Genomic DNA, 15375 nt, shown 5'->3' on the forward strand with positions numbered 1-15375 from the left:
GAACGCCGCAGTTCCTTGGTGCAATCACGCACCTCCCTCCCCCTGGCCCCCGCCCAGGAGCCCACGTACAGAGAGAGGCTCATGCTCAGCTGCACCCAGCGGAGTACGGCCAAGGTTGACGGGACAAGAAGGAGTTTCTTGTCTGGATAGCAAGAGCCTTTTCTCTTTCCTCTTTCCAATACAGACAAAAGGAAGTAAGAAGGTTGTGGGGATGCCTTACTAGGGTCTTTCCCGTGATTAACCCAGAAGACTGGAGCAAGTGGAGAGAGTGCTGGTGGCTTAGGGAGAGAACTCTGATAGGCTAAGAAACCAGTGAGGAAGGCCTTCGGATTGCTAGCTACCAGTCAGGGTGAAGAGAGGCCAAGGATTGACAAGAGAGGCACCAAACTGTACCGTCAGCATTCATTTTCTGTTTTGTTTTGTTTTGTTTTTGCTGAGGCAATTGGGGATAAGAGACTTGCCCAGGGTCACACAGCCAGAAAAGGTTAAGGGTCTGAGGCCACATTTGAACTCAGGTCCTCCTGACTGCAGGGCTGGTGCTCTATCCACTGCACCCCCTAGCTGTCCCAGAATTCATTTTCTTAAAAAAAATGTATCTAAAAAAATGAACTGTTTTACCAGCTCAACCTTCCCCATCTTAAGACAAAATCTGAGTCTGAAGTCTAAATCAATCTGGACTCCATAGTTGCAGCATACTCCTGCCTCCTGCTGGCAGCATGCTTAAATTGCAGGTCAAGTCTTGAGAGGTCAATGAAGGTCTGAAAAGTGAATGTGTGAGAGAAAGGCACAAAGTGATGCCAAACACCCCCCCCCCCCATTACAGAGAACCAAATGCTCTAGTCTGACAAATGTGAGCTGTCCTGGATTCCAGTCTATACCTAACTCTCTGGATCTGCTTTCTTATCAGCAAATGGACTTTAAGGGCTCATGGCCCATTGTGCTCTGACTGGCGGGCAAGGCCAGGGCCTTCTGATGGGCCCTCTTCCCAGGGCGTCCACCTCTTCAAATTCTCAGGCAGGTCCACTAGGCCGGCCACCCCACCCGATCTGGTGCCATCCGCACGCCCAACATGACATTTCCGTGTTCGAGTCAAGCTTTAGTCACCTGACAAAAACCGCTCACCAAGGATTTTCCCTGAGACAATCCTCCAACATTAGGAGAGGAAAAGCCGATGAAGTCACATCCCAGTGTATCCCTCAGGGACGGAGCGGGGCCTCTCCTTCGATTATGTAAGGGCATTGTCCTCCCTCGGAACAGAATGATTCAGAAGGTTACTTCCACTACTTCCCCCACAAGGTTGCACCACAATCTCATAATTCTCCAGAAACGTGGGCTTTTCCCTCACACAACTGGCCTAAAATGGACATTTTACTCGATGGGATCCAATTACACTCTTCCCCGTGTCCCTTTCTCTCTGATCTCTCTTTCTTTTCAGTCTCTACACCCTTTAAAGACACTCAGATAGACGGTATATAGACCCCCTGTCCCTTCCAGAAGAATGGTCTTTGAGCTAAGTTGAGGAGAACCTAAAAACTCTGAGTTGGAAAGGCTTTCCACAGCCCACCAGTCTTCCCTGGATCCAAACAAGCAGCAAATCCCCCCTGAAACCTTCCAGAGAAGTGACCACGTGAGCTCCCCTTGGAGCCCTCCAGTGAGGGGGAGTCCATTATTTCCCAAAGTGAGCCATTATATACTTCAATTGTGCCAGCTGGCATCATTAGGAAGCTCTCCTGATAACTAGCTCAAATCTGCCCCTTTACCCTGTCTCCTCCGAGTCCTAGTTCTACCCCAGGTGAATCTCTTCCCCGGCTTCCTCTACTCCAGCCCCTTCAAGTCAGGACTGACTTGGGGAGATTCTGGTGGGATCCAGAGCTCTCTGCCACGGCCGTTCCCCCCCCCCCCCGGCTCCAGAGCCGCTGCTTCACTTGCCCGTGTTCTTTGGGTTTCCTTGGCCCCGTTCCACAAGGCTCCGGGTGGCCACGTGTGTCTCCATGAGAACTCCTTTGTGGCCCGAGTGCTAACGAGGTACCATGGATTCAGCCAAATGCATGACAGTCACGAAATTACAAGAGCGGGCATTTAGAGAGCCCTTGAAGGTTTACAAAGCTCTTCACATACATCATCTAATTGGAGCTATAGAACAGCCTTGTTAGCAAGGCCGTAGGGAACAAGGGAAAAACAGCCGGCTCTGGATGCAGAGCACTCAGGTTCAGCTCAGGCTGCAGTCACTTTATGCCACCTGGGTTACCTTGGCAATCCCTTCTATCTCCTTGGACCCCGGGCCCTCATCTGGGGGGGGCGGAACCAGACGGCTTCTGGGAACAGCTCCTGGGTGGGGAGTCTGGCTACAAATGGTCATTCCCTCTCTGGAAAATGGGGCTTCATGAGACTCTGGATCTAGAGCTGCCAGGGGCCTCAAAGGGCATTTTATCTACCTCCTCGTTTTGCAGGTGAAGAAATTGAGGCTCAGGAAGGTTTCATCACTTACATCTGAGCAAAATACTTTCTGCCCTCAATTGCCCAGAATGAAACGTGCCTTCTCGTCTGCTCCCATGATGTCTGTGACCAGAGAGCAAAAGGTTTAGAACAGACGGTCAGAGCTGGAAGGGACCTTGAAGGCCAGTTAGCTCTCCTCTGACAAGAGGGAAATAGTGGTGAGAGCAGCAAGGGAACCTGGCCAAGGCCACATGGGTAATAAGTGACAGAGGCAGGGTTAGAACACAGAGCCAGGACGGTTCCACTGTGTGAGCTGGGAGGATGTGGATGTGTGTGTGTGTGTGTGGGTGTGGGTGTGTGTGTGGGTGTGCATTTCTGAGGGTGTATTTGTGTTTGTGCAGACGTGTGTGTGTTTGTGTGGAAGTTTGTGGACGTTTTGTGTGAATGTCTGTGTTTGGGGGTGGTGGGGTGCATTGCCTCCTCAAACCTCCTCCAAGCCAGAGCCATCCCCCCCTTGAGCTCTGGCACTTCAGCCAGGGCCGGTCAGTGAGGTGGTCCACACTCAGACGGGGCCTTTGCTCAGTTTCATAAATGGGCATGTCCGGTTGGACATGCTGTACCTTCATCCCAACAGAGTGCTGTCACTTTGGTCCTCTTCTGGGGTGAATAACAACCGCCACTGAGGCACTTAAAGAAAGCAGGGACTTAATTAGTAGCTCAGCGGCTGATTAAGGGGCCAAAGGAAGAAAATTTTGTTATCTTTCCCAACTCAAGTCACCGTTGGATCCCAAATCGAACCCGTTTTGGCCCCACAACAGCTCTCCAAAGATGCCGTCCACAGACATCATTCTCCCCATTGCACAGAGGAGGAAAACAAAACCCAGAAAAATCAAGCCCAGAGACGGGCGAAGATGGGGCAATGCTTTCCTCAGGGCTGTAGGGAACATGTGAGAGCGGTCCAAGGCACACAGATGTCAAGTAACTTCCCCAGCTGGATTTGGGACACGGGACTTTCTGACAAAGCCGAGCCTGGCACCCCACCCACCAGGCCACAGAAACAAAAATGGCCACCGGGCCCTGCCCTCAGGGAGTATGAACTCTGCTGGATTCAGCTGACCAGGAATGGTCTGGGCGCTCTTGCTGCTTCACCCCGAGACCTCCCACGGCCAGCCCAGCCCAATGGCCCTTGGCCCAAGCCACGCTTCTAAGCCAGGCCTCTGGCTCCCAATTAAGCACTTCCTCCACCGTCCAATGGGACCCATCCAATGAAGACAGGCCCCACAGAGCCTCAGCGAGGCCTTGGGCAAACACAACTCCTTTGTTCTGGGCAAACTCAGCACGTTCACAGAAGCAAATCAACATTTTTGTCGCTGTGGATTTCTTCATTCAATTCCACAAACATTCACCGAGCGCCTGCCACACGTGGAATGCTGCGCTATCAGGACACGGAAACGAATCAAGCGGCCCCCGGCCTTTGGGGGCTGACGTTTCCCTGGATGGAGACTCAAGATCTGCAGCTCAAGCCTGCAAGGTCTATATAAGGTAACACTGAGGTCTTTCAAAAGGGAACGAGCTCAGACCCGGGGGAGAGGGACTCCTGGAGAAAGGAGCCCACACCTAGCCAAGGAGGCTCCTTGGCAGAAGCTCATCCCAGACTCGGAAGCCCATCTTACAAAAGCATGGAAGCTAGAGACGAGGAAAGTCACTGAGGAACAGCATCTGGGAAGTGGTTCGATTTGTATGAAATGCATGTTAAGGAGAGTGACAGGAAGTAAAACCATAAAGGCAGGAAGAAATTCCATGTAGAAGGTTAAATGCCAGGCTGAGGATTTGTATTTTTTTTTTCTAAAGGCACAAGGGAGCCAATGAAGACTTCTGAGCAAGTAAGTTACTTGTTCAGCTCAATGTTTTCTATTATCCACCTGGCAGCCATGGGGATGATAGATTGGAGGTGTGGAAGAAATTAGAAAGAGGGGCAGTAGTCCAGATGAGAGATGGTAGTGCCTAAAGGAAGGGTAAGGTTGGATGAGGAGAGAGACAAGGATGGAGGTGAGAGATCCGGAGCATTAGAATCAAGATCCGGAGCATTAGAATCAAGATCCGGCAGCTGACTGAGCAAATGAAGTGAATCAGTGTGGATGAATCTGCCGGGTCCCAATCAGCTGGGAATCAGTGATCTAAGGCAGCGTGCAAGTCCCAGCAAAGAAGGGCATCCTCCCTGGCCCCAGGAAGCTGCCACTTTATGGCAGGAAATGGGAAACTGAATGGATGCAGAATGGCTCAATAATTATGGTCCATGAGGGTTAGGGAATATTGTTCTGTAAGAAACGACCAGCAGGAGGATTTTAGAGAGGCCTGGAGAGACTTACATGGACTGAAGCTGAGGGAAGTGAGCAGGACCAGGAGATCATTGTTCAGGGCAACAAGACTATAGGATGATCAACTCTGACGGACGTGGCTCTTTCCAGCAATGAGATGATTCAGACCGGTTCCAATGAGCTTGTGATGGAGAGCCATCCACACCCAGAGAGAGGCCTGTGGGAACTGAGGGTGCATCACAACACAGCATTTTCACTCTTTTTGTTGTTGTGCACTTGCAGTTTATTTTCTCTCTCATTTTTTTCCTTTTTGATCTCACTTTTCTTGTGCAGCGAGAGAATTGGGGAAATAGAGATAGAAGAACTGTCCATGTTGAACATATATTGGATAACTAGCTGTAAAGGGGAGGGGGAAAGGGGGAGAAGTTTGGAGCACAAGGTTTGGCAACAGTGAATGTGGGAAATTATCCGGGCTTATGTTTTGAAAATAAAAAGCTTTAATTAAAAAAAGAAAAAAAGAAGCTGCCACTTTAGAGGTACAAGAGACGCAAAGAAGCCAAACAAGACTCTGAGCAAGAGCCCGGAGCAGCAAGGGAGGCAGGCAGGCAGGCACTGCGCTAAGGGCTGGGGCTCCAAAGAGAGCCAAAAGCCAGCCCCAGCCCTTGAGGAGCTCTTGCTCCTCTGCAAACAGATATACAAACTATACATGGGAAATCACTACATGGGAAGGCGTGAGGATGGAGGGATGGAGGAAGGCTTCCTGCAGAAGGGGGATTGCAGGCAAAATATGACCATGGTTAGTCACTCAGGGCCGGCCCAGACGGTGAGGGCTAGGATGGGGGGGGGAGAGGGAGACACAAGGTGGGGGGGCAGGAACCGGGTGATCAGAGCAAGCTTCAGGGAACAGGCAGCAGGATACAAGGGAAAGAAGCCTGGCCCGAGTCAATAGGCCTGAGCACAGAATGCTGTGTTTAAAGCAGCCAAAGGGGGGGCCGGGCCAGGTGGAGGCAGAGGGGGCCAGGCTAAGAGTTACCAGAGGCAGGGCAGCAGCTAGAAGGGGAGAGTGGGCAGAAGAAATAGGGTGAGTGGGCCAGCAGCAAGAGCATGAGAAGGTCCACTAGGGACCAGCTCTCTCTCTGAACTGCTGCTTTCTCTGGGCCAAGGTACATGATTCAGTGCTCTCCAGTGGCACCTACTGGCCTATGCTTTGAGATGACAAGGGCTTAGCCCCAAAGCAGCCACTTCTGGATCACACCCATCCTTCCTCCTTTTTCTGGCAGCGAGCGCCTTAAGACTCGCTTCAAACTGGGCGTGTGCCTTGTTTTATTATTTATTACTATTATTATTATTATTAAAGCTTTTTATTTGAACACATATGCATAGATAATTTTCAGCAGCCATCTTTGCAAAACTCCATGCTCCAAATTTCTCCCCCTTCCCTCCTTTCCCCTAGATAGCAAGTGATCCAGGAGGTTCAAGATGTGCACTCATTGTAAACATACATTCATTGTGTTGCACAAGAAAAATCAGATCAAAAAGGGGAAAAGGAGAAAGAAAAATGCGAACCAACAACAACAAAAAGAGTGAAAAAGCTCTGTTGAGATCCACCCTCAGTCCCCACAGGCCTCTCTCTGGGGGCAGATGGCTCTCTCTACCACAGGATCATTGTGACTGGCCTCAATCACCTCATTGTTGAAGAGAGCCACGTCTATCAGAACTGATTATCACCTAATCTTCTTGTTGCCGTGTACAATGATCCCCTGGTCCTGCTCACTTCACTCAGCCTCAGTTCAGATAAGTCTCTCCAGGCCTTTCTGAAATCATCCTGTTGGTCGTTTCTTACAGAACAATAATATTCCATCACATTCATATACCACCATTTACCCAACCATTCTCCAATTGATGGGCATCCACTCAGTTTCCAGTTCCTGGCCACCACACAAAGGGCTGACACAGTTTTGCATTTGTAAGTCCCTTTCCCTCCTTTAGGATCTCTCTGGGACACAGACCCAGTAATGGCACTTCTGGGTCAAAGGCTGATGCACAGTTCAACATGGGCTCATACCTTGTTGCTCCAGCTCTTCTCCCCTGCCTGGAACATCTACAGGAGCCGGCAGCCCCCCTAACACTGGCACCTCCTCCAAACTCAGGAACTCATTCTTGACCTCCCTACTTTGCTGGAGATCCCATTGACAAGTCAAGTGAGGAAGGGAGGATCCCTAGTGTAGATCCTTCCCCCAGCAACCCCCGCCCCGGCTGGGAGATTCTTTTTTCATAGCATGAGCCTTGTTCCAAGCACCTCCCATGACCCCTCAGTCCCACTGCACTGGGACCCTTGGCTGGAGTCCTAATTCCATTGTCTCTCTGTGAGTTACAGAGCACTCTGAGCCTCAGTTTCCTCAGCTGAAAATGGGAATAAACAAACCTGCAGAGGGGGTGAGTAGGGCCCTCCTGGGAGAGAACTGATGTGACGGGACCATGTGAATGTACTCTCAAGGAGAAAGACAGCCCATCTCCTCCCTCTGCAACCCGTCCGCATGGTCTTTGGCGCAGCCTTCCTATTGACTGTGTTTTCCCTAATATGCCTGCCCAGAGGGCAGGGGCACAGGGTGGGCAGGGAGTCAGGAAGCACCCGTTTCCCTTATCTGTGGCCACAAAATCTAAGTCCCTTGAACTCAGGGACCGTTTTGTCTCTGAATCTCGCCGGCATGGGCACAGTGAGCTTTCTCTGCAGCTCTCCTGCCCCCAGGGGTACAAAGCCACATCTCATAACAAGGCCTCAAACCCCTAGGCCCTGTCCCAAGGAGCAGACCCTGCACTTTCCGGACTCCCTTTTCCCAGCCCCCACCTTTTGGGGGCCCCCACAGAAAGAGACCTCAATAACTACAAGGCCCATCTCACCCCTGCTCCCCATATCACTGGATGGCAGAACAAATATACTATAAAATGGGCCTTCCTTTGTGGTTCAGAGAAACTGTAGGTTCTCAGTCTGTTGTTACCAGGCCCGTGAGTTAAACAAAACCCCAACGGAGCCAGCAAGCAAAGGGTACAGCCCAGCTCCAGTGAGCTGGGGACCAATGACTGGCTGGAGGGGGGCAGGTGACTCACCGTTGACTCGAGGATGAGGAAGTGAGGAGCGCAGAAAAGCCAGCAGGACCCGGCCAGGTGTGAAAGGTTTAATTGGACTCCAGGGCGTCAGGCGGCCCAGACCCGCAAGTGGACAAGGAGCTGACAGAACCCTCAAGATTGAATCCAGTGGGAGGTAATGGAGTTTGAAAGGGGACAAGAGGGCTCAGCCCCAGGCCCTTCCAGAGGAAGCCGAGCAGGATGGCACATGGGAGGGGAGCTCGGGCGGAGGCGGGGCTCTGGGCCAGGTCAGCCATCTCTGTCTGCAGAGAAAACATCCCCCCTCCATTACTGGGCTGCTTCAGACTCTGGAACCGCCATTATCTGTTTTCCCCCATTGCCGGGAAATTTAGCTTTGGGGGCCTCTTCTGGCTCGAGCCAGCCTTAATAACCTAACAGCCTCTCCCCTTTCCCTGAAACCTCCACGGAGCTGCCAAAATCATCTTCCCAGTGCAGAGCTCCATGGCTCCCCGGGGCCTTTTCTAAAGTTTCCCATAATCCCTCTGTGACCCACCTGTCCAGACCTCTTTCAGATGACTGTGCTTTGCAAACCCTCCACACCAGGGGCCCAGCCCTCTCCCCCACCTCCGTGTGTTTGCCTTTGCACAAGCGTCGCTTCTGAGAATCGCTGTCTAATTTCTCAGCTTAGCAAAGGTGCGCTGGCCTGGCCCCCTGACCCTCACCCTCACCAGGCGTCTGTGGTCTCTCCCTCCTCATTTATGGCCAGAGTGGGTCCCCTCCCAGGAGGAGGAGGAACACAAGCTCTCTGAAGGAGGGGACTGTTTTGCTTTGGTCTCTGTTTTCCTGGCTTTAACATAGTACTTGCCATGGGTGCTTATTAAAGGTTTCTGGATATACTTTAATTACCCCAAGTTCCACCAGTTTTTCCAAAAGCACAGGTCTGAGTCCAATCAGGTCACTCCCCTACTCAACAGACCCCAGTGGCTCCCCATGGGCTCTGGGACCCAATATAAGATGCCCTCCTTGGTGTTCAATGTCCTTCCTGGCCCACTCCTTCCCAATCTTCTCACCTCTCACTCCCCACCAGTGGGTCCGGCCTCTTGCTGGTCTACCCACAATCCCCTTCATCTCTTCTTGGTTCTGGGCCTTCTCTCTGGCCATCCCCCAGGCCTGGAACACTGTCTCTCCTCTGCTCTACCTACTGACCTCCCCAGCTTCCTTAAATCCCAACTCAGATCCCCCAGATTCTTCCCAGTCTTCCCCAGTTCCTTGTCCTTCTCTTAATATTTCCTATTTATCCCGCTGGAAAAATCACTGCACAGATTTGTCTCTCCTATGACACTGTATACCCCTTAAGAGGAGGGACCATCTTCTGCCTCTTTCTGGATCCCCTGCACTTAGCCCAGGGCCTGACACATAGTAGGCACTTAATAAATGCTTCTTGACTGGTTAAACTCGCTTTCTATTAAGAGGAAAAAGGAGGCTCTACAAAGCACGGGCCTGGGGGATGGCGGGGGGGGGGGGAAGGACGGGACTGGAGCCTTCACAAAAGTTTTGTCACTTGTCAAAATCTGATCTCTCAATCTCCAACCTCTACCATTCAGTTCACCCCAATGCTATGAGCTTTTATTAAGCACCTACTGTATACCACACTTCTACTTTGTTCATTTCAATCCCATTCTTCCTTAGTATCGATACTTGTTATGGGCCAGAACTCTGAAACAAGAACATTACATTTTGGCGTCCGAACGTGGGACTAAGAACCTTCTGCGACCAGAAATTAGGGTGAGTACAAAAAACAGACGGGAAGGAAACTTTGTTAAGGGCTAAACTAGTGCTTCAGCTGAAATGGGACAAATGTTTAGAAAGGAGCCTTCTTTTCCACTTCAAGGAAAATGTGTAGAGAGAATGGTTAAACTTATGAAAAACCAATGTTTGATTGTAACTTGGATCATTGAACTTTTAGAAACAGTACAGTACACATCTCCTTGGTTCTCAAAGGAAAAAGAATTGGATCCAGACAAACGGAAATTAGTAGGAGAGCAATTATGTGAATATTACAATGATAATAGACCTGACTCAATTTCTAAGGAAACTTTTTTATACATATAACTTAATACAACTGGCTTTAAGGAATTATATAAGTTATAGAATAAGGAAAAAGAAGAAAGTGCAGGAGGGGGAGGAAACCGACAGACTAGGTGAAAAGGATGAAGAATTCGACAAGAATGGAGTTAAATACGAAGCTGATGAAATTAAGGAGTGTGGTGCTTCACAGCAGGAGCCATTAGGGCATTCCCCAACTCCTGACTTACCCACCTCCATTAACCCTTCATGGGTGGAGGGAGGAGGAGAAGGAGGAGGGGCAGTGACACCATCAGCACCACCCATTCAGGAAATTTATCCACCCCCTATGACAAGATTACAAAAGGAACTAGTTAAAGCTAAAAAAGAAGGACAGGATATATCTGATTTAAAAATAAATGCATACCCTATAATTGAAGAATTTGATTCTTCAGGTCAGCAAAGGAGAAGATACACTCCTTTTGATCTGGAAATTATTAAAGACTTGAAAAAGGCTTGCACTCTGTATGGGGCTACATCTTATGTTAAAATGTTATTAGAGAATTTGGCTTATGAAATCCTAACCCCGAATGATTGGAAATCCATAGCAAGGACATGTTCAGAACCTGGACAAAACTTATTGTGGCTCTCGGAGTATAGTGAACTAGGCAGGATACAAGCCCAACAATAAGCAAACTGGAATTATATACAAATTACCTTTGACCAACTAGCAGGTAAAGGTCAGTATGCAGACCCTTTAGCACAGATTAATTACCCCACAGCAGCTTACGAGCAAATTGCTGTTGCTGCTATAAAAGCTTGGGGCTCCCTCCCAAGAAAAAGCAGAGGGGAAGCCTTCACAAGAATAGAGCAAGGTCTCAATGAACTCTGCTGATTTTGTGGGATGTCTGCAGACAACTGTCACAAGAACCATTGGAGAAAATGCAGCTACAGGAATTATGATAGGACAATTTGCTAGAGAAAATGCCAATGAGGTTTGCAGAAGAATTATATAGGGAATATACAAAGATGCTCCTTTAGAGGAGATCATAAGACACTGTGCCACAGTGGGCACAAATGCTTAGTATACCCAGATTATGATGCAGACTTCCCAAGATCCAAATATGGGAAGACAGGGTCCCTGTTGGCAAGGGACTTCCAGAGAGACTCGTCGATGCTTTCAGTGTGGTAAAGTAGGGCATCTGAAAGCCCAATGTAGGCAAAGAGATAAAGTGAGAGGACCTGGTGAGAGAAGACCTAAAACGCTACGTCCAAAATGCACTGAGGTTTCCACTGGGCCTCAGAATGTAGATTGACCCAGGGAAATGAGAGATGGGGCCCAGCTCTAGGATATCATACAAAAACAGGTGGGGCATGATGGCAGCCGAGGTTACACCCAGAGAGTCTTTAGAAGTGCAGGGCTCTTATATGTTCAATCACCAGAGAAGCCATCAGATAGCAGAAAGGGATTACAATTGGGAAGAATACAGGCTTTTTTAAGCCAGCAGAAGAGCAGTGTCCAGTGTGAGCAGCTCCAATGTAATTACCAGGTGATGAGGAGAGATTTAGAAAGTGGTGAATGGAAGGGACCAGAGGGGTTAACTGCTTGGGGAAGAGGGTTTGCTTGTTTATCTACAGATAGAGAAGGAATCAGATGGGTGCCAACAAGCTGGGTGATCTTGAAGAAATCACTTTGCTCCTGGGGCCTCAGTTTCCACCTCTGTCACATAAAGGGGTTGGACCAACTGCAGTTCCAAAATAATGATTCTAAGTGAACTGGGAAGACCAGAACACGGCAAGGATGCCAGCTGGGGGAGGCACTCTATCTCTGGCCCTTTAGGTAAAGGATGAACTTGTCCTAAAGGACGACCATGGGCCGTACAGTTTCATTCACAAAGTAGAAGACAAGGAGTATGTTGTAATGGAAAGAACTCTGGATGAGAACTAGGAGGTTCTGGGTTCAAATCTCCCCCCTGACACTTATTCCCCATCCCCTTGAGGAATGTTAATGAGGGGCCTGGAGAGACTTCCATGAACTGATGCTGAGTAAATTGAGCAGAACCAAGAGAACATTGTACACGGCAACAACAAGATTATACGATGATCAATTCTGATGAACCTGGCCCTTTCCAGCGAAGAGGCAATTCAGGCTGATTCCAAAAAACTTGGGATGGAGAGAGCCATCTGCATCCAGAGAGGGGACTATGGGGAATGAGTGTGGATCACAGCATAGAATTTTCACCTTTGTTGTTGTTTTTTTATTTGTTTTTTTTTTCTTTTCTCATTTCATTTTCTTTTTTGATCTGATTTTTCTTGTACAGCATGATAAATGTGGAAATATGCTCAAAAGAATCGCACATGTTTAACCTATATTGGGTTGCTTGCTGTCTAGGGGACAGGGTGGGGGAAATGGAGGGGAAAAAATTGGAACACAAGGTGAATACTGAAAACTATCTTTGTGTGTATTTTGAAAATAAAAAGATATCATTTTATAAAAGTAATAAAATAAATATTGTATAAAATAAAATTAAAAAAAAACAAATGGGTGATGTTGGAATACACAGGAGAGCTGATGAAATACACGGGAGCCACATAACAGTGGCTGCTGGAGATCCAACCCAGAATGGATCTCTTCTTGTGACAGGATAATGCAAGGAGACTGAGAGGCAGTTGTTGTTCTCTGACTTCTCTCTCCAGAAAGCTGCCCAGCCCCAGGAAGGAGATAATAAAGGATTTGGACTTTAACACCTGGCTGTCCTTGTGGTGATTACTGAACTGAAAACCCAAACCATAGAACATTACATTTTGGCGCCCCACATTGGGAGCCAGGTGAAGGACACCTAAAAAAATGATGAATCCTAATGACCTAAAATGGGTTAGTGTGGGGTATTTTAGCCCTGTTGGTGGTGAAATAAAGATCAAGGGAAGAAGAGGGTCCCTCCTTGGGGCAGACAGGGCAATGCTGGCGATGACAAAAATAAAGCCTAATTGAATGATGGCACATTAACCAACTTTTTGGGAGCCACGACACTGGGACTGAAAGCCAGGGCACTGCATGACCAAGTCAAAACTCCAACCAATTCCAACAGGCTGGAACAAAGACCAAATGTAATTGAAGGCGAAGTTTCTTAAACTGTGAGTCTGGACCCCATGAGGGGTCTCGTGACTCAATGTGGAGGCCACAAAATGATGATTTATTATCAGTAGATCTTTGATTTACAGACCTATTTTCTTCACCTTTATGCTGGTGTTGAGTAAAAATTCTGGGGGAAAGGGGTCTTGAGTAGAACAAGTTTCAAAAACTCTGGCCTAAAGAAAGCTAGATCGGCGTACTTTCTCCTTGGGCTCAGAGGGGCAGATTTCAGCTGGATGGAAAGAGGGCCTTTTTCTAATGGAGCTGGATTGCTACAGGAGGCCATAGAGGGGAACTCTGGTCCACTAGGGACTTGGCCAAATGACCCTGTGAATTCTCTTTCTCCATTTTCTGGGCACAACTTAACTTTTGCTCTATTCTGGATTTGTCAACTGAGTGAATCATCCTCAACTTAGGGCAAGTGACTGAGAAAATGGCTTCACGAGTCATTAAAAGGCAAGGTGACTGAGGAGACAGCGGGGAACACAAAGCTATCCCTACAAGGCCAAGTCAGCAGGCAACATCCCAGGGACCTGTGACCGCTGGGCGGTGGTTCAGGGGAGAGCTGCCGCCCAGCTCGGCGGGGCCAAATGGTCGGATTTTCCTAAAAGATGGAAAACAAGGGATTTTCCAAAGTGCACTTTTGGTTCTTGGCAAAATTCTAGACTACAGAAGCAAAGGGGCAGGCCGAACACTGCTCCGTGCGACCCAAAGCTACTGCTTGGCACTGATGGCCTGCAGATGCTGGGAGATCCGTCTCGGGGTCAATGGGGTCAGGAGGGGAAAGGACTTTGCCAACCTTGAAGGGCATCATTAGTGGTCTCTGGGGCAGGGAATTCCTGCCTTCCCATACTGAGTTCTGTGAATACAATTGGCAAAACAACAAACAAGTCCTGCCTTCAAGTAGTTTACTCTCTACCGAGGGAAATGGAATTAAGTAACTTGTCCAGATTCACACAACTAGGAGGTGTTAAGTGTCTGAGGCCACATTTGAACTCAGGTCCTCCTGACTTCAGGACTGGTGCTCTATCCGCTGCGCCACCTAGCTGCCCCTAGGATATGATTTTTTCAAAGATAAGTGGAATTCTCTCAGGCCAGGAAGTAGGAAGCCATTCCTGGCTTGTGAAATACCCTCGGTCAAGGAAGAGCAAATGCGGGACTGTCTGGCTTGCAGAGGAATTCCCTCTAACCAATGTAAACAAAAGGCAGTCAGAGAGTGGCTGGGAGGCACACGCAGCCCAGCCCCAGTGGCATCTGCCTCAGATGGAGGAATGGACAGAGCGGCACTGAGGACTTCTCGGGAGGAAAAGGACATGAGTCAATGATGGAGGGAGAGGACATGGAGCGGAGGTTGCTGGGAAACACAGAGTAACAAGAGGACTCATGGCATGACCCACAAAATAGTGAGCTTGGAATCAAGAAGGCCTGGGTTCAAAAGCTGCCTCAGCCCATGGACAAATCACTCTTTCTGAGCTCAAGTACCTCCCTGGGATTTATGTCCCAAGGCCGAGGTAGGTCACAATCTGCGATGGTGGATGGGGTTCCCAGGTGTAGTACCGGAGGAAGAACACCATGGAGGTCCTCATATGTATCACTGAGCCTGAAGAGCTATCCAAAGAGAAAGAGCCTCTCTATCCTAGGGAGTAGGGACACCACTTGAACCATTCAAGTAAGAAACGGCAGAAAATCAAGAAGTTGGGTTGGATAGAAACAGCAGCCCTGGCTAAGAGCCCTTCCCAGCAACCCGAGTTCCAGAGGACGTTACTCTCAAAAGAAATGCGAGATGTACAGTGAGCGAATCCACCCCAAATGATCACATGGACTATCCGCGCCCAACCTGTGGCACAGCCTTCCATGCTTGTGTCGGTCTCACCAGCCACCATCAGACACACCAGAACTTGATCCTAATGTAACGACATCGTTTCAGTCCTTGGAGAATGAGGGACAACCACCCACACCCAATACTCTGAATCAAACAGGCAGACCGGAGGAGTGGAGCAGAGCTCTGGTGTTCAGCCTCATGAGTATTGCCTCCGGTTTAGGGCAAACCTGCCACAGGGGCCTCCTTGCACCTTACCTCCTGACAATCATCTTCAGGATCCGGAAGGAGCCCTTTATGAGGATGAGGGCTTCTTGTCGGGAGCCGTACAGTGGGGTACCATTGATATTCACCAGCTCATCCCCGATTCTCATCTTCCGGGACAGGGCGGCCTTGCCTCCATCTTCAATCTACGATGCAAAGAACAGAACGTGGATATAAAACTTCAGGGCCTACCTCTCATTTCCTGAAAGCGTCTGCTTGGGCCCTGAAAGGGAGATAGGATCTGTGTCATTAGC

General features: G+C 49.1%; 1 protein-coding gene across 1 annotated transcript in view; it reads right to left on the reverse strand.

Annotated features, from left to right (window-relative positions):
- SHROOM4 (shroom family member 4) overlaps positions 1-15375 on the reverse strand; it is a 127958-nt gene that overhangs the window by 47045 nt on the left and 65538 nt on the right. The window contains exon 2 of the mRNA XM_031944810.1: positions 15116-15267. Coding sequence (XP_031800670.1) covers positions 15116-15267 — 152 coding nt within the window. The remainder of the gene's footprint in view (positions 1-15115; positions 15268-15375) is intronic.

Source organism: Sarcophilus harrisii, chromosome X (genome assembly GCF_902635505.1).
Source record: "Sarcophilus harrisii chromosome X, mSarHar1.11, whole genome shotgun sequence".
Lineage (NCBI taxonomy): Eukaryota > Metazoa > Chordata > Mammalia > Dasyuromorphia > Dasyuridae > Sarcophilus > Sarcophilus harrisii.